At 36.5% G+C, this 22,832-nt stretch overlaps 1 protein-coding gene across 1 annotated transcript in view; it reads left to right on the forward strand.

The window, feature by feature from the left end:
* The window catches only part of MALRD1 (MAM and LDL receptor class A domain containing 1), a gene marked incomplete at its 5' end in the record, with an annotated part of 744,051 nt that overhangs the window by 12,363 nt on the left and 708,856 nt on the right, over positions 1–22,832 (forward strand). Inside the window, 3 exons of the mRNA XM_080810106.1 lie at positions 4,964–5,104; positions 21,152–21,246; positions 21,335–21,496. Of these exons, the coding sequence (XP_080666232.1) occupies positions 4,964–5,104; positions 21,152–21,246; positions 21,335–21,496 (398 nt within the window). The remainder of the gene's footprint in view (positions 1–4,963; positions 5,105–21,151; positions 21,247–21,334; positions 21,497–22,832) is intronic.

Genomic DNA, 22,832 nt, shown 5'->3' on the forward strand with positions numbered 1-22,832 from the left:
GCTTTCATATGCAGACAAATGATTTTTGACAAGGAAATTTATTTCCTTGACCATTCATTGGAGAAAGAACAGCCTGTTCAAAAAATAGTGTTGTAAAAACTGTGTATCTAACATGCAAAAAAGATTAAAGTTGGATCCCTACCTTACACCACATACACAATTAAGTCAGAATGGTTTGAAAATCTAAATGTAAGAGCTGAAACTGTAAAACTCTTAGAAGAAAACACAAGTAAAATCTTAAGTAAAGTAAAATACTGGATTTTACTGGATGAAATACTGGATTTTACTGGATAAAATACTGGATTAAGTAAAATACTGGATTTACTGATGGTTTCTTGGAGGAAACTGAAACCAGAGGTACCAAAAAACAAAACAAAACAAAACAAAACCCCTGGATAAATTAGAGTTCATCAAAATGAAAACTTTTGCATATCAAAGGACACTATCAGAATGAAAAGGCAATCCACTGAATAAGAGAAACTACTTGCACATCACATATCTGATATGAGGTTAGATTGATATGCAGAACATATAAAGAACTCTCACAATTCAACAACAAAATCAAACAACCTGATTTAAAAATGGACAAAGGACCTGAATAGACATTTCTCTAAAGATGATACACAAATACAAGCAAGCACATGAAAAGATGTTCAACATCTCTGATCATTAGGGATAGGCAAATCAAAACCAAAATGAGATACCACCTCATACTCATTAGGATAGCTTTTATAAGCAAACATAACTCCAGGAAATAATAAGTGTTGGCAAAGATGTTGAAATATTGGAACACTTGCGCCTTGTGGTGGGAATGTAAAATCTTTTAGCTTTTCCGTGAAATGGCACGGCAATTCATCAAATAATGAAAAATGGAATTATCACATGACACAATAATTCTACATCTGGAGCTACATCCAAAAGAAATGACAACAGGAAGGCTAACAGATACTTGTAGCCAGTGTTCATAATAGCATTATTCCCAATACCAAATGGTGGGAGCAACCCAAATGTCCTTTAAGAAGATGAATGGGTAAACAAAAGGTGGTATATACATGCAACGGAATATTATTCAGTCTCAAAACGGAAACAAATTCTGACATAATGCTGCCATATGGATGAACCTTGAGGACATAATACTAAGTGAAATAAGCAAATCACAAAAGGACAAACATTGTGATTCCACTTACCGGAGGTATATGGAGTAGTCAAATCCATAGGGACAGAAAAGAATGGGGGGCTAGGGGGAGGAGAGAATGGGAAGTTGGAGTTTAATGGAGTTTCAGTTGGAAAAAAAAAAAAAAAGTTCTGGGGTTAGATGGAGTAATGGTTGCATGACAACGTGGATGTATTTAATACCAGAGAACAGTACACTTAAAAATGGTTAAAAGATAAATTTTATGTCGTGTATTATTTTGTCACAATTTTTCAGAAAGAGCAGGACTCATCATTAAGACTACAACTGGGCCTCATGGATCTTTTAAGAGGAAGAGAGAAAAGCATTATTAGTATAGGCCCAGGCAAAATTGTAATATAAATGGTTTGCTTTTAGTATCTTCTGCCTCGCCCTTTTTAGACTTTCCTAATTCTTATATTTTCTCTGTCTTCTAAGAACTTTATATTGTGATCCATACCTTACTTAATTCTGAGTTCTGTACCAATTTTTTTCACCATTACCAGTATTTAAAAGTTTATTCTATTCCTACTCATTTTCTCAGAAGTATGCCCTAAGTTAACCATCACCTGGGGATATAATTTGATGCTTTTCTTCCCATGAAGGTGTTAATGATTGAATCTAAGAAGAACTCTTCAGTGAATTTTAAATGAGAGAGTCTGGCACTGTGGAAGACATTTTGGGGGGTAACTGGGCCTTCTGAGCAACCTCAGATCACAATATGGAGACACCCTCCCTCTTTGAGTACAGAACGTCCCACCTTTGGGATCACAAAATTGGAAAAATGAGCTCCACACATCAAAAAGCCCACGAACATGGATTCTACTGATACATTTCTGCACACTGCTCCTCATTGTTCCCTATCTGGATTCTACTGATACATTTCTGCACACTGCTCCTCATTGTCCCTATCTAGTCGAACTGTATCCTTACTCAATACAATTTAGTGATGGCTGTGGTAACAGAAGTCTTAATGCAGACAGAGTTTAGGAAAGCAAATAGTTTCAGATTTGGATGTAGATGTGTGGCATATGGAATTAAGAGGCAAATCAGCGACAGTGCAAAAAACATGGTTCAAAGGGTTTTAAAATACAGCACTCTGTTGGGGGAAAATAAGTGGAAAATTTTCAGATGCGATTTTTGAATAATCCAGCCATTATTAGAAGTTTGTGGTTTTTATAAGAAATACTTGAAAATGTATGTTCATTAGATTCATTTTATAACAAGAATCCCTGTTGAGATTATTCAGAAGCAAAAAATGTTCTATTTAGCTATTTTTCTAGCTTTAACACTTCCAGAAATCATTATGATTATCTTTCTGTATTAAAAAGAACAAAACATTGTGAATAGAAGTCAACTAAGTAATTGTAATGCAAATTGATTTCTTGGTATTTAAAAAATGTTTCACACTTATGTGAGAATGTATGTATATTTCATACACATAATTGCTGAAATACAGTGATGAAAATAGTTTAGAATATTTTAGAGTCACAAATAGATTGTTGTAAAAATTGCTAGGAACTACAGGAAACTTGAAAATCTATTTATGCAGATACATGCATAACTAATTGAATGACATGCACACATCTATACAAATAATTATATAGTTTAGTTCCTTTTTTTTTTTTTCCAGCCAGATTCTCTGGATCACAAGAGGTCCATGAGGTAATAATTGGGATATTCCAGTTATTTTAAATATTTCAAAGACGTTATGGTAATTGTAAATTTAGCCATGGTATGATTCCCAGACTAATCAAACTTCTTAGCTTTTGAATAGAATGACATCAGTTCAGTCTGGAAATACTGGTTCCCTTGGGCTGACTAGAGATTCTGATAGACCTCTAAGTTTTTGATCAAAATAGGAGGGTGGACTAATAATTAGGCCTCAGAACAGAGCTTTGAGTTCATGACCTGAAGTCAGAAAGAGACCTGGGTTCTAATCTTAGCCCCAGCCCTCACTAGCTGTTCTATCTCAGACAAATTACTTTATGTCTGTAACACAGAGTTTTAAGCTTCCTCACTTTAAAAAAAAAAAAAAAAAAAAAAAAAAAAAAAAAAAAAAGAAGATTTTTAAAATTTATTTATTTGAGAGAGAGAACGCATGAGGCGGTGGGGCAGAGGGAGAAACAGACTCCCCATTGAGCAGGGATCCCAACGTGGGGCTCGATCCTAGGACCCCAGGATCATGACCTCAGCCTAAGGCAGACAGTTAACCGACTGAGTCACCCAGGCCCCCAGCTTCTTCACTTTTAAAATGGAAAACAATGCCGGCTCCATACGATTGTCGTAAGGAATAAATAAACAACCACAAGTAGAACGCCTAGCACAGAGCAAAGTATTTGATAAATTGTAGCTATTAAGATGCTTGTTATTACAGAACAGAACTGGTCTGTGAAATCTTTCAAAATAAGGGATCTAGGAGAAAAATAAATGAACTAGACCATTGGTAATAAAGCGAGTTTACTTAATATTGTTTAAAAGTGATATTTCTAAATCAGCTTTCAGTACGCGGATGTATGATCTCAGGAGCACGCATCCAATGTATTATTGTTAAATAATATTTTGTCCAAAATGTGCTTAAGTGAAAATTATGATTTCCCGCATGGGTTGCCAAATGCTGCCTAACTATTCGCCGGCATATTTACTCCTGCAGTGGCTAATGCAACCAGTCAGAGAAAGAACAAACTCGTCGAAGGCAAACCTCCACAGTTGTTAAGAACTATAACCCAGCACGGGCTATTTGTGGTCCAGATAACTTGTTTTTTAGAGAGTGACATTCGCAGATGTTGGATAATGAAATAAAGCCCGACCTTGTGGTTATTGTGAACAGATAGATGTCCAAATCCTTCAGCTTCTGCCAAGCTGCTCGGATCACTTAAAGCTGGGGAAAAGATAAAAAGAGCCAGAAATTGCCATTGTGATAAAAGCACCAAGAATTCCAAGAACACTGATATTTAACAGGAAGGTGCCCTGTTTCATTGCAGGGGTGCATCAAAGCCATGGGTGGTTAGTCTCCAGTCAGAGGGTCCTTGGTGGTGTGCTCTGTCCACACAGGAGATTCTGATATGCCCAGAAGCCTGGAATATCGAGGTGGAGCTGAAGATATAACCTGAATAATAATTCCTCGTATTTTATGGTTCTAAGAGTTCTATTTTACATAAATTATATCATTAGATTCTCATAGCAACCGTTTGAGGGGGAGAGGGCCCGATGTCATTATTCCAATCTTACAAGGGAAGAAAAGGGCTTGCTATGATTACCTGGTTTAGCAGGCAATCAGGTAACAGGAGACAAAACCAGGATTAGGTCCTCCATCTCCTGACCTCACGTGGCCTTCTTTCTTGTTTGACCACACTGTAGTTTTTGTTTGTTTGTTTTCTTACGATTTTATTTATTTATTTGACAGAGAGAGATCACAAGTAGGCAGAGAGGCAGGCAGAGAGAGAGGGGGAAGCAGGCTCCCCACTTAGCGGAGAGCCGGACGTGGGACTCGATCCTGGGACCCTGAGATCGTGACCGGAGCAGAAGGCAGAGGCTTAACCCACTGAGCCTCCCAGGCCTCCCCGACCACACTGGTTTTTGTGTGTGGCAATTTATTAGAATGTCATCTGCAAAAAAGCTTTGCATTAATAAAGTAGACATAAAATGTGAAAAATAGTCCTTATGTTATTATGTTAATCTATATTTGCCATTTATTGCTAAGCTTTTTTTTTTTTTCCCCTCCTACTCTTGTCTGATTTCTTAAGAAGCCAAATGGGGTTTTGAAAGCTAGTTTCTTTTTTCTCTCATTAGGCTCCAATTATGAAAGATGTGATTTTGAGAATGGGCTCTGTAGTATGACGCAACATCAGAGTCTGCAATTTGGTTGGACAAGGAGAAACGGGATGACTGGTCTCTCACCTCCATTTTATGATCACAGTGGCGATACATCTGGTAAACGCTTTGAATTTCTTTCTCTCTCTCTTTTTGTTTGTTGTCAAGTGGTTGATTATGGCAGTAGAATATTGGCTGATTGTTTGGAGGTCAATTATTATAATGCCTAATTTTATGCCTTCTTTAACCATTTTCAGGATGTTTATGATATAAAATATCACACCGGCGTCTCATAGTTGCGTTCCTGGGATCCTGACAGTCTATCTAGAGAATGATTGGGATTTTCTAGCTGTTTTGACTCATTATGGAAAATGGAAAATTTAACATGATAATGCTACATAGGTTGGTTAACTCATCAAATTACTTTGCTTTTGGCTATACTGATTTCAGCTCTAACAACACTTGTTTTCTCAGGCTGTCAAGGAAGCTCTGATGGACCTCTCATTAGCCTTTGAGGTGGCTCTGAAGCCAATCATTTATTGATTTCTTTACTTGATAACCAATATACTTCATTCATTCACCATTTTGTACCAGGTGATTAAGATATTTTAGTGAGCAAAAACCAACTCTTTACCTTCCCTCGTCTGGTGGGCTTACACATGACATGAAAAGAGGTAGTATATTGTGCGGTATAAGTAATTGAAGGCTGGAGTTTTTTTAATAAAAGTGATGCTTCTCTCAAATAAAAACAACCTAATTTAAAATGTGAGTATTTTCCCTAGAGATAATTGAAAGCAAGCCAATGTTCAGGTATCAGGTATTAATTGTTTAGAAATGTTTGCATAAATACTACACATGTGAATTAGAATCCTGGCTCCATCATTTCCTAGGTGTATGGTCTTGAGCAATTTACTTTTTTTTTTTTTTTTAGATTTTATTTATTTATTTGACAGACAGAGATCACAAGTAGGCAGAGAGGCAGGTAGAGAGAGAGGGGGAAAGCAGGCTCCCTGCTGAGCAGAGATTCCTGATGCCTGGACTCGATCCCAGGACCCTGAGATCATGACCTGAGCTGAAGGCAGAGGCTTTAACCCACTGAGCCACCCAGGCACCCTGCAATTTACTTTTTTTAAGCCACGATCTTCTCAACTCCAAGAGGGGGAATGATGATACTTAATTCATAGGTAGTTGATGTAAGAGCTAAATGAGATACTGTGGCTATAACTTGCCATAAAACATCTGACATTCAAGGAAAGTTGATATTTAGTACATTTCTGGATAATTTTGGTGTTCCTGACTCTAACTTCTATGGTGAACTGCAGTTTGTTATTTTGCTTGGCTTTGACGGCAAAAATACTTCTTAAAAAGACTTTTTGACAATTGTTAGGAATAAGCCAACCTTATCACAAACAAGGGATCAGCTTTTCAAACAGGACCAATGACTTGCTGCAACACAGAAAATTTTTATGTGTCCAGTTACGCTACATGGTGATGACATTGAATCTGGTTCCCACCTTTTAGTTATTACAATACCTTGCAAATTGTTTGATTCTATATATCTCTCTCCTTTAGAACCTCCCCATTGCTTCTTTCTTTTACTTAAAGACTTTTCACAGCATGCATTTACTTATCCTAGGCTTCGTCTTGGGCAGAATACCTGAAATTTTCTCCTTTTGTTGCATGTGGCTCTTTTTCTTTCCCTCTTGTATGCCTCCTCATCTTCGGGTTAGACAACCAGACTCTGTCATTGTGCTTCCTGCTTCCCAGTCTCCTTCCCTCCTTCCTCTCTTCCTTCTTTCCATTCTTTCTTCCTACTCTTTTCTCATTTTGTCATGCTGATTTTTTTTTGATAGCTGGTCAATAAATAAATTGGGAGCAATTACATCAAAATTGAGATGTTTTATAGGCAGATATCACTGTAGCTGCATCACTTGGTTTGTGTTCCCATCTCTGAAGTCAAACTAGATGGGTTTGAACCCTGGCATGTCAACCTGCTAGTTCTGTGGTCTCAGTTTCCTCATCTGTAAAATGGGAATAATAATAAGACCAGCTTCATAGGGAGAACAGGGCAAAATATTGTCTGGCGTAATTATTGAAGGCTGGTGATTTTAAAAATAGATTTTAAAAATCTCTTGTAACTACAATTAAATGTTTAAATATGAGTATTTCCCTAGATATAATTTTAAATAGGCAAATGTTCTGCCTTTAGATATTAGCTGTGAAAATGTTTATAGAAAAATCATCTTGTTGGAATCTTGTCTCCATTCAAAAATCCTTATTGCATGAGTATTAATAAAATTTTTGATTAACTTACTCTTGAAATAATTTGCTAGTGCTCCAACATAATATTTTCCATCATGTAATCAATGCCTTGAGAAGTTTTCAGAGCTAAGTTTGAAAATCTATTAGAACATTAAAAACATCAGTGTGTCAATATTTGAAGTCTACTAAAGCTTGGAGCGGAGTGATTAAAATATAACATTGATTTTTAAGAAGTATATAACATTACATTTAGATGAAATGATATCCCTACACTGCAAATACATCTTTGCAACAATGGCAAAACTTTATATTTTAAAAAAGGATGGAATCTGAGTTTTTCTTGTAACTCTTATCAGACTTTCAAGTTTTAAATAATTCTAGCGTTCAGGTGATACTAAAGAAGATACGTGAGGCTTTTAGAATATGTAATTTACTATAAATGTAAAATGTATAGATTATCAAAATAAAAAATAATGTATTTGAAAAGTTAACATTTCCATCTATATTTCCATCTTATTTTTCTTATTTGGTATTTAAAATCAGGTTTGAAGGGAGGTATTAGAACTCTTGTTATTTTTTTTCTTAAGATTTTATTTATTTATTTATTTGACAGAGAGAGAGATCACAAGTAGGCAGAGAGGCAGGCAGAGAGAGACAGAGAAGCAGGCTCCCCGCGGAGCAGAGAGCCTGATGCGGGGCTCGATCCCAGGACCCTGAGATCATGACCTGAGCCGAAGGCAGAGGCTTAACCCACTGAGGCACCCAGGTGCCCCAGAACTCTTGTTATTTTGACCAGTTATTAAATTAGATCTAAAATCCATATATTATCATATGACAAACACAAATTATTAAACATCATCCAATCTTTTAATTTTATTCTAGAAAGTGTGATAGTCTTAGCCTAGGACTGAAGGCCTTTCGCTGTTCTCTGTGGCCACACCTGCAATGACTCATTGCTCAGGCATTTCTTTGGTTGTGTGGGATTGCTGGGTAGCACGTAATAGCTTTGAAAGTTTCATTTACAGTGTTTCTTTATTTTTTTTCTTTTTTAAAAGATTTTACTTATTTATTTGAGAGAGAGAGACTGCAGGGAGAGAGAGAGAGCGTGAACAAGGGGGGAGGGAGGGAGGAACAAAGCCAGAGGGAGAAGCAGGCTCCCCACTGAGCAGGGAACCCCATGGGGGCTTGATCACAGGACCTTGGGATCATGACCTGAGCCGAAGGCAGACACTTACCTGACTGAGCACTGTGTTTCTAAATTCATGGTCATATTAACTCTATTTTGTCAAGTAAACATAAGCTAGATCTATATGCCCACTTATTTTTTATTTGTAGAGTTCTACTCTACCCCAATTTATTACAGTTTTTTCAAGCATATGAAAAGTTTCAAAGCATATTTACAGTGAATAGCCATATACCCACCACTTAGGTGTTCAACTGAAATTACTATATTTGTTTTATCAAATATCTACCCATCTACCGATCCCTTTCTCCATCTATCAATCCATCATATTTTCAGTGCATTCCAAAGAAGTGGCAGGAATCATTTTATCCCAAATATGTTAGCATGGTATCATCTAGACACAGGGCCTGTGGGTCATTTTCCTGTTTTTGTAAATAAAGTTTTATTGCAACACAGCCCCACCTACTCATTCACAAAGTGCCTGCATCTGCTTTCGTGCTACAGCCTTGCAGTTGAGTAGTTGTGACAGACCATATGGTCCACAGAGCCTAAACTATTTGGCCTTTTAAGAAAAAGTGTGTTTGCCCCATTAGAATTCAATATTCATTACAGTTATTATTTTTTTTAATTTTGAGGTAAAGTCTGAGTTACATGAAAACACCAATCATAAGTGTACTATTTGATAAGTTCTGACAAATGCTTTCACCTATGCAACCTGAACACTAAACAAAATGTAGAACATTATCTTCATTCCAGAGGGTTCACTCATATAACTTCCTAACCCATCCTTGCTCCCACCCTCCACTCCCAAGGCAATCACCATTTCAATTTCTTCCCCCTTGGGTTTGTCTTGCCTATTCTCAAACTTCATATACATGAACACATACAGTATATACACCTGGTGCAAGGCTTTGTTCACTTAGCATAATGCTGCAGACTCTTCCATGTTGTAGCGTGTATCATGAGTTCTTTCCTTTTTATTGCTGAGTATCTGCAATTGGCTGAGTTTACCCATCCATTCTCCTATTGATGGACACCTGTGTTTTTTTCCTGTTATGGAATTTCGTGAAGAAAACTGCTAAAAGCATTCCTATATAATAAGTCTTTTTGCCTTGAGATGCTGTGTCAATGAATGTCCAGTTTTATGAGAACTGCCAGAGCTTTTTCTGAGATGTTTATAATTTGTTTTATTTCAGTGGAGGCTTAACTTGTTTAGACTCAAATGGAAAACTCTGTTTTGTTTGTTGTGGGCAGGAGTTCAGATATCAATTCAGTTCTTTTAAACTTTACTAGACATGCCCCTTGCCTACACACGCATGTTTTAATTTTAGCCTGAGATCTGGGTGGTTTATTTATGGAACATAAGCCACCTCTTCTTCTGGCTTTCTTCTTTCTAGAATTCTTCCCTTTACTTATGGTGGACCTGACTCTGTCCTAGCTTCCTTTCTTTGATTCTTCTGGCCAAGGAGACAGCAGCTTTTCTATCAGAATTTTGGTCACACACACCAGCTACAACCACAGCCTAACCTCAGGCCAAAGCCTATAGGAATCTAACGTGTTCTGATCCCTTTCTCCAAGTTTCTGTTCACATGAAAATATGCCTCTTTGGTTTACCTTTAACTCCTCCTGAGGTCTTAACTTTTAGGTTTTTCTGTATGAGTATTATATTTATCACTGGGCGTACTCATACCAGCATGCCCTAAACTGTTCCATGCTGCCCTTTGTGATGGGCACTAGGAACGATAATGCATTTCTAGATACTTGGCAAGCTGCGTGATTTAGACAGTGAGTTGTATTATTTTACTAATAAGAAACAGCAAAAGAGGGCACCTGGGTGGTTCAGTCATTAAGCATCTGCCTTTGGCTCAGGTCGTGATCCCAGGATCCTGGGATCGAGCCCTGCATTGGGCTCCCTGCTCAGCGGGAAGCCTGCTTCACCCTCTCCCACTGCCCCCTGCTTGTGTTCCCTCTTTCACTGTGTCTCTCTCTGTCAAATAAATAAATAAAATCTTTAAAAAAAAAAAAAACAGCTAAAGACAAAAGATGGGAAAAAAAAGAATCTCATACTCACTTTCTAGATCAAGTTTTTGCAGCCTTTATAGTCTTAATATCTATTTTTATATCAGTGAAAAATTAATGTTCATTTATTCTTCTATATTTTTATTATTTTAAAAGCTTCTTATTGAGCATTTACATTGCTTCCCATATTATTATAGGATCTGCAGATATAAGAGTGAAAAACACCCAGGGAACTCACCATCTAGTGATGGAGACATAAACCTTATACCTTTGCTATTCCAGGAATCTGCATATTTTTTCCTTCAAGGACCAGAGAGTAAATAATTCTAGCTTTTTAGATCATATAGTTTATGTCCCTGCTACTCAACCCTGCCATTATGCTGTAGAAGTAGCCATAGACAATACATGAAGATTGAGCATGGCTGTGTTACAATAAAACTTTATTAATGGACTCTAGAATTTATAAATCATATAATTTTCACATGTCAACAAATATTATTCTTTTTAACTTTTTCAGCCATTTACACATATAAAAACCCTTAGTTCTTGGGCCATACAAAATCAGGTGTCAGATGAGATTTGTCTATGAGCCATGGTTTGCAGTCTCAGGTCTGTTCAATAAACATTAATTGAGCATTTTTGCTTCTGACAATATGCATGTTGGAGATACATGAGTAAAAGATCAAATTCCTCCTCCAAGAACTAACAGATAAGTTATCTTGATTTTAGTGGTTAGTGGTCACTTTTGTAGCAAACGTAGGTCAGTATACCTGATGCATGCACTGATTCTGTGTAAAAATCAGCTTTATCATGCTGTTATTTCAACATCCATCTGCATTTTCTTTTTTTTTTTTTTTAAAGATTTTATTTATTTATTTATTTGACAGACAGAAATCACACGCAGGCAGAGAGGTAGGTCCGGGGGGGGGGGGGGCGTGGGGAAGCAGTCTCCCGCCAAGCAGAGAGCCTGATGCAGGGCTTGGTCCCAGGACCCTGGGATCATGACCTGAGCTGAAGGCAGGGGCTTTAATCCACTGAGCCACCCAGGCGCCCCTCCATCTGAATTTTCAATGAAAAGGAAGACTTTATGATAGTACGTCAGTTTGGGCCTTACAATAAAAATACAGGCAGGCAAGATTTGTATTTGTGAAATGAAATTCAGTGTATTGTCCCATTTGTGCCATTTTCAATATTTTAGTAACACTATTTTAAAAGTGAAAAAATAATTAAATGTGAAAATTTTCTTTTGTATATTTACATGCATGTATTTATATATGGTGGTGAGAATTACAAATTTTAGTTCAAAAGCTTTTATTAACCCCAGTGTGTGTAAGGCATCACAATGTGTGCTATGAATATTATAGAGACTGTTATGATATATGCATATGATATGATAGGATCTCTTTGAAAAGCACCCTTGACAATTATACTGTGAATTATAATATGGGGAAAAATTTTAAAGTGCTATGACATTAGTTGTAGCATACTGCTCTGTGGATATAGGGAAATTCTGACACCGGAAGAAGCCCACTCCAGGTGGAAACTGATGTCATCACTTTGAGACAAGACTTGAGAATGGACTTGAAAGATGAGTGGTATTTCAATGGACAGGAAAGTGAGAGACATGATATTTGAGACTGAAAGAACCACGTAAGTATGCTGTAGAGATACTTGGTGTGCTCAGACAGTGAAATACCAGTCTGCTCTGAGGATGTTGTCTTTGGAAATGAAGATTAGGCCAAATGTGTCTTTGGGAATGTCAAGATTTATGTCAGCCGAAGGTTACTGATTTTATTCATCAAGACCATTGCCTTCTCTCTTTTTCCTCCTCCTTCTGCAAAAAACACATGTGACAAATTCTCCTGGTGAAAATGTTCAACATATGAGCCACAGAAGGGAACATGCATACCTGACAAATGACATCTACAAAAAACCCTCACCTAACATCATGCCTGATGGTAAAAGATTGAAAATGCCTCTCATAGGAATAAGACAAGGATATCTGTTATTACCACTTCTACTCAAAATTGCACTGGAGTTTCTGGCCAGACAGTTAGATAAGGAAAAGAAATGAAAAGCATCCAGAATGGAAACAGAAGGTAAAACTGTCTCTACTTGCAAATGACGTGATCTTATATAGAGAGGGTCCTAAAGAGGCTTCTGCCTCTGTCCAACCAGGCAGCAGAAATGAGAGATGTTGACAGATGTATGGCAGTGGCTTAAATGTTACACAAAGAATTTCAAAGGCATGCATATTTGATACTTAATGATTCATTCTATCTCAAGCAGTATTTTGCAGAGAGCTTTATTTCTTCTACAAATTCTTTGATTGTCAAGCTAATAATATCAAGGTCCTTGATGTGTGCCTGCATGTTGTGTGCAGTTTAAATTCGTGAGCTACATGAAGTTTTCATAATTCCTGAACAAAACTGATGCCTATTTCTTATTAGATAATACAATATCTGTTTATTTTCCCATTTCTTTTATTTCAAATTCAGAGTAATAAATCAGTCAGGGAATCATAGTTGGCAACTTAAATGATTATTTGACTTAACTGATATGACATCAATAAAAATTTTCCATATAACAAAAGTAGTCAAGCTGTCAAATATTTTAAAGTAAATATTATTATTCCACAGATTTGAGCTTAATAATAATACATTCTATAATTTCTCTGTATAAATACAGAAACTTATTATTCCATGGGTTTGAGCTAAATAATAATATATTCTGTAATTTCTCTGTAGAAATACAGAAATTTTTCATAGGTCATTTGTTTTTCTTTTGGCACGAATTTTATTCTTTACAGGCAGATGGCTTATTTCTTTGTGAAATTTATATGGGTATATATTCTTCAAATTAATTCAGCCGCAAGTGAAAAAAACCCATACCCCCCCAGAAATACATAAAGTCAAATAATAGTGTATTAAAATAAATATGATACAAATTTCAAAGAACATATTTTTGTTTAAAAGAATATATCTTTGGAACCACAGCCAAATAACCAGTAGACTGAGATTCTGCCAAGTGAAAGCGGGCAGGGAATTTTACCAATTAAATCCCTTGGAAAGGACCCAATGGATTTCAGTTCTTTGCAAATGAAGTCTGGCAACCTGATGAGAAGATACATTGATTCAGTGTATGCTACAACTGAATTAGTCAAGGAAGGATTTACAAGGACTCAACTAGTTTAAGCTTCATAGACTAGTCAGTACTTTTAACATGTAGCAAGTGGAACGAGAGAACCAAACTAATGCCTATCTAATTGTGGTAGGCAGAATTCTAAAGAGGTCCCCTGCCCACGTACCCTAAGATTCCCATCCCCTGGTTATTCAATCAAAACAAATCTAGGTGCTATTGTAAGAGGACTTTATAGATATACTATGATTACGAATCAGATGACCTTAAAATAAATTGAACCTGGGCTGTTGAAGTGAGCCCAGTATAATCACATGGTTCCTTAGGACCCTCTCTATATAAGATCATGTCATTTGCAAGTAGAGATAGTTTTACCTTCTGTTTCCATTCTGGATGCTTTTCATTTCTTTTCCTTATCTAACTGTCTGGTCAAAAACTCAAGTGCAATTTTGAATAGAAGTGGTAATAACAGATATCCTTGTCTTATTCCTATGAGGGGCATTTTCAATCTTTTACCATCAGGCATGATGTTAGGTGAGGGTTTTTTGTAGATGTCATTTGTCAGGTACGCATGTTCCCTCCTGTGGCTCATCTGTTGAATATGTCATGAGAATTTGTCACATGTGTTTTTTGTGTTGATTGAGATGATCATGAGATTTTGGACTTTACTTGATCAATATGGCATTTTATAATGATTGGTTTTCATACATTGAACTAACTTTGCATTCCTGAGATAAATCCTACTTGGTCGTGGTGAATAATCCTTTTTATATCTTGCTTGATGAGACTTTCTTGTATTTTGTTTAGGGTTTCACATTTATATTAGTCTGAGATACTGATCTATAGTTTTCTTATCATTTGGTTTGTCTGGTTTTGATATCAAGGTGACAATGGCCTCACGGAATGAGTTGAGAAGTATTCTCTCCTTTTGAACTTTGTGCCAGAGTTTGTGAAGTACTGATTTTAATTCTTGTTGGAATGTTTGTAGAATTCACTGGTTAATCCTTCTGTGACTGAGCATTTCTTTGTGGAAAACTTTTTGATGATGGATTCATTCTCTTTACTTGTTATAGTTTATTCATATTTTGTATTTCTTCTTAAGTGAGTTTTGGTCCTGAGTCAATGTTTGTGTCTCTCTAGGAACTTGTCATATCATCTACATTATCCAATTTGTTAGCTTGAAATTGTTGATAATATCACCCTATAGTTTTTTTGTTTCTATAAGGTTGGTGGTTCCAACCCTGTTTAACTCTTCATTTAGCAAATTGAGTCTTTTTTTTCCCCTATTAGTCAGCTTAGTAAAAGATTTGTTAATTTTGTTGATCTTTCCAAGAAGCAATTTCTGGTTTCTTTATTTTGTTTCTGTTATTTTTTTTTTAATTAATTTATCTCTGCTCTAATATCAAATTAAACTTTGGCTCATTTTGGGTTTAGTCTGCTTTTCTTTTAAGCTTTGTAAGGTGAAAGGTTAGTCTGATTTAAAAGCTTTCTTTTTTTTAATTTAGAAATTTGCAGCTACCAATTTATTTCTAAGCACTCATTTAACTGTGTCCCATACATTTTGATACAGTGTATTTTCATTTTCATTCATCTTAAGTATTTACTAATTTCTCTTCTGATTTTCCCTTTGACCCATTGGTTATCTATAAAGATTTTATTATTTATTTATTTATTTATTTGAGAGTGAAAGAGAGAGCATGAGCAGGGAGGGTAGGGGCAGAGGGAGAGGGAGAAGCAGACTCCCTGCTGAGCAGGAAGCCTGATGTAGGGCTTGATATGAACTGAGCTGAAGACTGACTGACGCTTAACTGACTGAGCCACCAAAGCACCCAACCGATTGATTATTTAGGCGTATGTTATTTGATTTTCACATATTTGGGAATTCCCAATTGACTCAAATCACTCCTTAGTGATAGAACATACTTGTTTAATTCATATATTTTTTAAATATATTGAGACTTGTTTTATGTCCGGAAATATGGTCTTCACTGGAGAATATTCTGTGTGCACTGTAGAAACATGTGCATTTTGCTGTTGTTGGATGGAGTGTCCTGTAGGTGTCTGTTAGGTCTAATAGATGTGTTGTGGCTTAAGTCTTTTGTTTCCCTACTGATTTTTTAGGTGGTCTATCCATTCTTAAAAGTGGGGTATCTGTTCAACTATTTTTGTTGAATTGTTTATTTTCACTTTGCTTTTATTAGCTTTTGCTTCATATACTTTAAGGCTCTGTTTTGAGGTGCATATGTTTATAATTATTTTATTTTCTTGATAGCTTGATTCTTTTATCATGATAAATTGTGCTTGTTTGTCTCTAATAATATTTTTTTGTGTGTGTTAAATCTTTTTTTCCCCCTTGGCTTCCAGCTCTCCTTTTGTTATTATTTGTATGTTATGGTTTTTATATGCTTTTATATTCATCCTTTTGGGGTAGTTGTATTGTTTGATCATATTTTTATATAACATGTTAACCTCAGTTTTGATTGGAGACTTTAATCAATTTACAAATAGCATAACTACTACTAAGGTGGGATTTAGACCTGCCACCTGCTGTTTGTTTTCTGTGTGACTCATGCCTTTCTTGTTACTCTTTTCCTCCATTACTGTTTTCTGTTACATAGGTATTTTGTAGTTTATCCTGTTAATTTACTTTCTCATTCTTTCTCTTCTTCATTATTTCTCATTCTCTTTCATTAACAGTGATTATAATTTTACTTTCATCAATTATAACAACAAATTAAGAGACATGTTCTGTTGATTGCTTTTTTTTCTTTTGTATGGGTCATATTTTCTTGTTTCTTTATGTTTCTCACAATTACCTTGGGAACATGGATATTTAAAACAATATAATAAAGCAAATCTGAAAGTCTGATGTCTTACCTGCCACATTTTGTTGTTATCGTTCTTGTTTGTTTAATTTGTTGTTTTTTAGTTCAGTGACTTTTCTAGACCAATTTTGGAGTCTTTATTCTTGTCATGTATAGCCATTGAATTCTCTGTATGGTCAACTTCATGGTCAGTTAATGATCAAAAAGAGAGTTCCTGGGGCGCCTGGGTGGCTCAGTGGGTTAAAGCCTCTGCCTTCGGCTCAGGTCATGGTCCCAGGGTCCTGGGATCGAGCCCCGCATCGGGCTCTCTGCTCAGTGGGGGGCCTGCTTCCTCCTCTCTCTCTGCCTGCTTCTCTGCCTACTTGTGATCTCTATCTGTCAAATAAATAAATAAATAAAATCTTAAAAAAAAAAAAAGAGAGTTCCTTAAATGCCTGCAATCACTAAATCTCCTAGTGTTTGTTGAGGGACTTGCTGTGCCTGTTGAGGATCACTATCAACAAAACAGTTGACAACTCCATCTTAGTCTTAACTTTCTGCTTTCATAGAGCCTCAAAGTCAGCCAGAGATGAGAGCTGAGGGCCTTTTAGGTCTTTCCAGAACATGTGCATACCCGTGTGCAAGTGTATGTCCATCTAGATTTGCAGGAAAAATAGGAGTATTTCAAAGCCAAGTCCTATGGGACATCCCATTCCCCAGAGTTTGCTTTTAGCTTTTTGGTTAGACTTTTGAGCCCCAACTGTTATATGCTACCTCAGGCAACGATAAAATTAAAATACTTACCTCTCATTTCCTCCATTTCCTAAGTTGTAAGTGATTAATAGGAATGAATGTGAGCAGAAGGATAAATAAATTGCATGTTACAGGTAGCCTGCGGGCTCAAGTGCTTGCAGGGAAGAAAGCTTTTTCCACAGAACAAGGTATTAAGGTGGTGAATTTCAGACAGCCTTGTAAGTGGGCTTTTTTGGGGAAACACCAGACATGTCAAATAATGACAATTATTTGGTAATGAGGTTTTGAAAGAGCTCTGTTTTCTTCTCATTGCTCTGGCTGCCATGCTGGACTGCTACTTTTCAAAGTTGTTATGGATCTGGAAGTGGGCAGTGGGAATAGGACAAGTTAAAAAACCATAAGGGGAGCCTGGGGACTCAGTCGGTTGAACATCTGACTTTGATTTGGGCTCAGGTCTTCATTTCAGGGTCATGCATTAAAGCCCCGTGTTGAGCTCCACTTTGGGTGTGGAGAAGACTTAAAAAAAAAAAAAAGGCAGAAACAAAAACACAACCAAAAACCATAAAACTCACTTGCTGGGTTCTGTTTTTGTTTTTGTTTTGTTTTTCTTCATTGTCTGAATGGAGGAGTAAATTTTCATTGGCATTTTTGTTGATATCACCCTTGTGCTTATGGTCAAGTTTTATGATACATTAAAGTGATTCCTGTAGCTCTTCATCACTGAAGCAGGCTTAAATTGAAATGGCCGCATTCATTGATAAGTTGCCAGCAATTTTAAGAGATTGCTATTTGAGGGTGTCCTTTAAGACATACAGTTTTAGCAAATATTATGTGGTTGTGTTGAGCTTGTTAGTTTAATGAGTGGGTATGAGACAAAACTTATGATTTAATGGAAACAGAATTTAATAAATAGAAATTACCAACTGGAAAAAGTTTATACTGAAGACTATTATTTCCTCTCTGTTATCTGAACTTAGTCATATTTCTGTTGTAGGTGAATACATTTTTGCCTTTCCAAAAGTTTTGACATTTTAACCTTTGCTTCAGTCCTTGGGCCTTGTCATGATGATCCATTTCTGCAGCCTGATTTTTGGGGAAATGTTCTTGAGGACTGATATTATCTCACTGTCAAAACACTCAAACTTTTTAAGTTCCTTTGAGCCAGTTGGTTGCTCTATAACATACAATAGGATTTATGTCCCTTCTGCTCACACTCATTCCTATTAATCACTTAGAACTTGGGAAATGGAGGAAATGCAAGGCTGCCTGTCAATAGTTGAAGAAAGTGAGACTGAAAATTCTACCTTATCTTTCCTGAGGATCAAGGCTGCTGGAATTCACTGCCAAAGTTGTTGGATTTAGCCCTTCTGACTTGATTCATGGTTTTTGTTGCTTTCATATTTTATATGCTTCCTTTTTTTTTTTTTTTTTTGGTCATCAATCTTGGTTTATGTTGGGATTTTATTTCAACCCTTACCCAGCAACTGAGAAAAAAAATTTTCTTTGAAAGCCCTTTAATGTAAACATTTAACATTATCAATAAAATCACCCTGCTTATTCTTATTTTGTCATTTTGATAGTTAACACTTTACCATGAGATTATTTGAAATACGTTTTTGTTTTTTTGGTTTTTTTTTTTAAGATTTTATTTATTTATTTGACAGACAGAGATCACAAGTAGGCAGAGAGGCAGGCAGAGGGAGTGGGGGAAGCAGGCTCCCCGCTGAGCAGAGAGCCCGATGTGGGGCTCGATCCCAGGACCCTGGGATCATGACCTGAGCCGAAGGCAGAGGCTTTAACCCACTGAGCCACTCAGGCGCCCCGATTTGAAATATGTTTTAAAGATATGCTGTGGACTTACTTTTATGGATACAGGCATAAAATGGGAATTTATGAGCCATATAAGCAAACTGAGATGAATACAGTAGAGGTTAATAGGAAACTTATAATGGTGATAGTGATGTTTGTGTTTATGTGTATAATATGATTGTTGGTAGGCTACTTCAGGAGTAAGAGGAGTATGTGCCAAAAACATTTGGTACATTTTTTGTTATCAGCTTCATAAGTCTCTTCTCGTTGGTTAGAAGCAGCAGTAGGTTGGGGTGTAGGATGAAGAAATGTACATGTGGGAAAAACTTACACTGCCAAGGATGTGCTTCTTTCTTGTATACTTATAGACAGGATGACTAAAGTATTTTGGAGAACAAGAGAGAGTTTTCCATAAGATAGTATTTTTCTCTAAGGAACAGCTTCATCAGTTAAAGAAATTCTATATTCACACTGTAGGGAACAAGGTAAAATTGAGTGTGCATTTAAAGAAATACTTCTTATTGCCACTACATTGTTGGAATTAAAGGTAGAAATCAGGTGTTGGCGTTGGGTGCATTTTGAACACTGCTTTGTTTTCTCCCACAAAAAGAAAGTTTATTCCTAGACAAGTGTCAAAAGATCTCAAGCTGTTTCTGAATTTAAAACGTTACCTTTTGGGCGCCTGAGTGGCTTAGTCAGATAAGCATCTGCCTTCAGCTCAGGGCATGCAGGGTCCTGGGATAAAGTCCTGCATTGGGCTCCCTGCGCTGCAGGGAACCTGCTTCTCCCTCTCCTTCTGCCTGCCACTCCCCTGCTTGTGCTCTCTCTCTCTCTCTCTCTCTCTCTTTGTTAAATAAATAAAGCCTTTTAAAAAAATAAAACTTTACATTTTTAAAAAAGATATTTATTTATTTATTTAGAGTGTGAGCAGGAGAAAGGGCAGAAGGAGAGGGAGAGAGAGAACCTCAAGCAGATGCCACACTGAGCTTGGGGTCTCATGCGTGGCTTGATCTCACTACCGTGAGATCATGACTTGAGTTGAACTCAAGAGTTGGATGCTTCACTGACTGAGCCACCCAGTTGAATACTATTCATTTGTATTGCTAGTAATATGATTGCAATAACACTTATTTAAATGATAACATGATATATAGTAAATATAATAACTCGTTATGCTTATTTGATTATTCATTTGCTTAGCATTTGCATTACCTTCTGAACATGAAGCAAGAGCAAACTAGTGACTGTCCACTGTATTACGTGATACCAGCTCTTCATCTAAATCATGTTTATATAATTATTCCAGGGAGTACATTCTCAGAACGGTCTTCTGTTATTGCAGGGGTTTCAGTTATGGCTCTGACTGTATTTATAGCAATCATTAATGTCATTATTTTCTGCTAATTAGGGTACAGTTTTGAAATAGGTGTAGGGAAGAAGAGGATCTTAGGTTTCATAATTTTACTATTGATTCTCTCAATTATGTGACAATTAAATTTTATTTCCAACCCAGCTTTAAATGGCCATGGAATAACTTGGTCGATAGGTTATCATAATCATCAACATTATTTTTTCATTCCTTTTGACAAACAGCAAGACACCAAATAGAGTAGGACACAGTTAGTTCCCCGATTATGCACTATAACCGTGTCAAGCATTGTAGGAAATTATGAAAGCCCAGAAAATGTCCCACACTATGTTCTAGCCCTTTAATAATAATGGTTCTCTGGCAGGGTCTTCAGTGCAAAATGTGGGACAGCATCAGGGCTCTGCATCATTTTCTACGATCACAGGGAAAGCTGGGACTCTTTGATCCAATTCTTTCTAGAGCAAACAATGATCTCCTTTGAAGTTTTCGTTTATTTTGGTGGGTGATGCCAGTACAGTATTTTCCCTGGATACTGTCTCTGCAGGGCTATAACTTTCTGTGTTACAGGAGATAAATTAGGTCATGACTGCAGCCCATAGTAGTGTTATAGGGAGTATAATCACAATAAGCTATTTCTCTGGGGAATGTAGTGACGTAAAGTCATCAGTCAGACCATTTGCAAAAATGAATGGTGTGGTTAGATGTTTTATTCTTGAAACAGAGATATATTGACCTAATGTGGATATGGGCCTAAATTCTTACTGCCTGGTATACTAAATAAATTTACCAAAGATTTCTGTCAGTAACACGCTGACTGCTGTTGCCCACAGCCCACTTCCTCTCACTGGTCTCCAAAGAGAATTCTACTTCCTCAGACTTAAGAAGCAGAGTCTTTCTTCCGACAAATAACCAACATGCTTGTCAGGTATTTGAAAACACACAGCATTTCAAATTCTTTTCACATTTGGAAAATTCTGTTTTATAATCATTCGGACATTACTTATTTTTCACAGATTACATTTTATTACTTCTCCAGCCAAGTGAGTAACAAATTAGTGGCTGGCCTTCAAACTACACGTGATGGTCCCATTCAGCATTTATGGCAAAACACAGCTGGGCTCCGCAATCAGTGGGAGAGAAATGTCATGAACATCCAGAGCAACCAGAAATTTCAGGTATGCATGTTATATTTTCTAACTATGTCATTGAAGGAAAAATGGTAAAATATGGGTCTTTAACTGATGTAGGAAACAAAGGCAGAAGAAAAGTTATTAAATTTCCTTACTCCCTACAGCCCATTGACAAGTCCTCAAAACAGGCAGTGTGACATTCCTCTAAGAACTCAGTTACCTTGATGTTATTTGCTAATGGGAAGAAGCAGTCTTAGCCTGACCCCCAGGACCCTGTAAGTCTATTTTAACATATATAAAAATTCCTTTGGAAATATCCTTTATCTCTACCCCCAAGATACATGTTGGCAATCATCCTCCAAGCATATGGCCCACCAATATACATCTGAAGGGTCTCATGACTCGGATTTTATTAGACAGTAATAAATGACCTTTCCCAACAATAGCTAGCCCTTTCAAGTCTGGAAACCTTGCTTCCTTAGAGACTAACACTATCCCTAACTCCCTCCCAACTTGAAAGGGTATAATGAGCCATTCCTCTTGACCACAGTGCAGCCCTTTCTCCCCATGGGTTTTATCCCCATGCTTTAATAAAACTGCCTTTTTGCACCAAAGACATCTCAAGAATTCTTTCTTGGCTGCCTGGCTTCGAACCCTGATACCTTTCCTATATCATTAATAATGGATGAATTAAAAGTAAGATGACCAGTGTCCCAGTTGGCCAAGGACTAAGGGATTTGCCAGGACTGTCAAGCACTGAAATGAACCAGTCTCAGGAAACTGGGATGGCCAGTCACCCTAAAAGACACTTTTAAAAGATGGGTTTAAATGTTATGTATAAAAACTAAAGTTGATATATTTTAACATATATTTATGTATCAGTAAAATATAGCTTTCTAATTATCTTCTTAATTTCTTAAATCCCCTTCGTTTTCTATTTCTTTTACTATTCCAACCTCTTCTTTCTTTTCATTTCTTATTCTTAAGAATTACTTATCTTCCAAACTTTTCTCATGCTTATCAGAGAACAGGGTTATATTGGGTAATGAGGAAATAGACTATTTGATTTAAATACTAATTCCAAATGCTGTTGAAGTAGAATAACTGTCATATTCATTTCATGGCTAAATTCAAATTATTCAATACAGCCTTTATTTTCCAAAATAATTTTGAGAATGAAAGCCCATGCAAGCCTATAAAAGACAAACTTATTTATGCAGCCTAATAAAACTTATGTATGGTGGAAATTATAATCTCATGATTATTACAGGAGTTCTTGGTAAAGCATTGCATATTTTTACATTTGAGAGAGCTGAGAAAAATTTCCCATTAAAAACAGGATCTTAAAGCATTTTATAAATTTGCTTTTTAAACCTGGTTT

This window comes from Martes martes, assembly GCF_963455335.1.
Source record: "Martes martes genome assembly, chromosome: 8".
NCBI lineage: Eukaryota > Metazoa > Chordata > Mammalia > Carnivora > Mustelidae > Martes > Martes martes.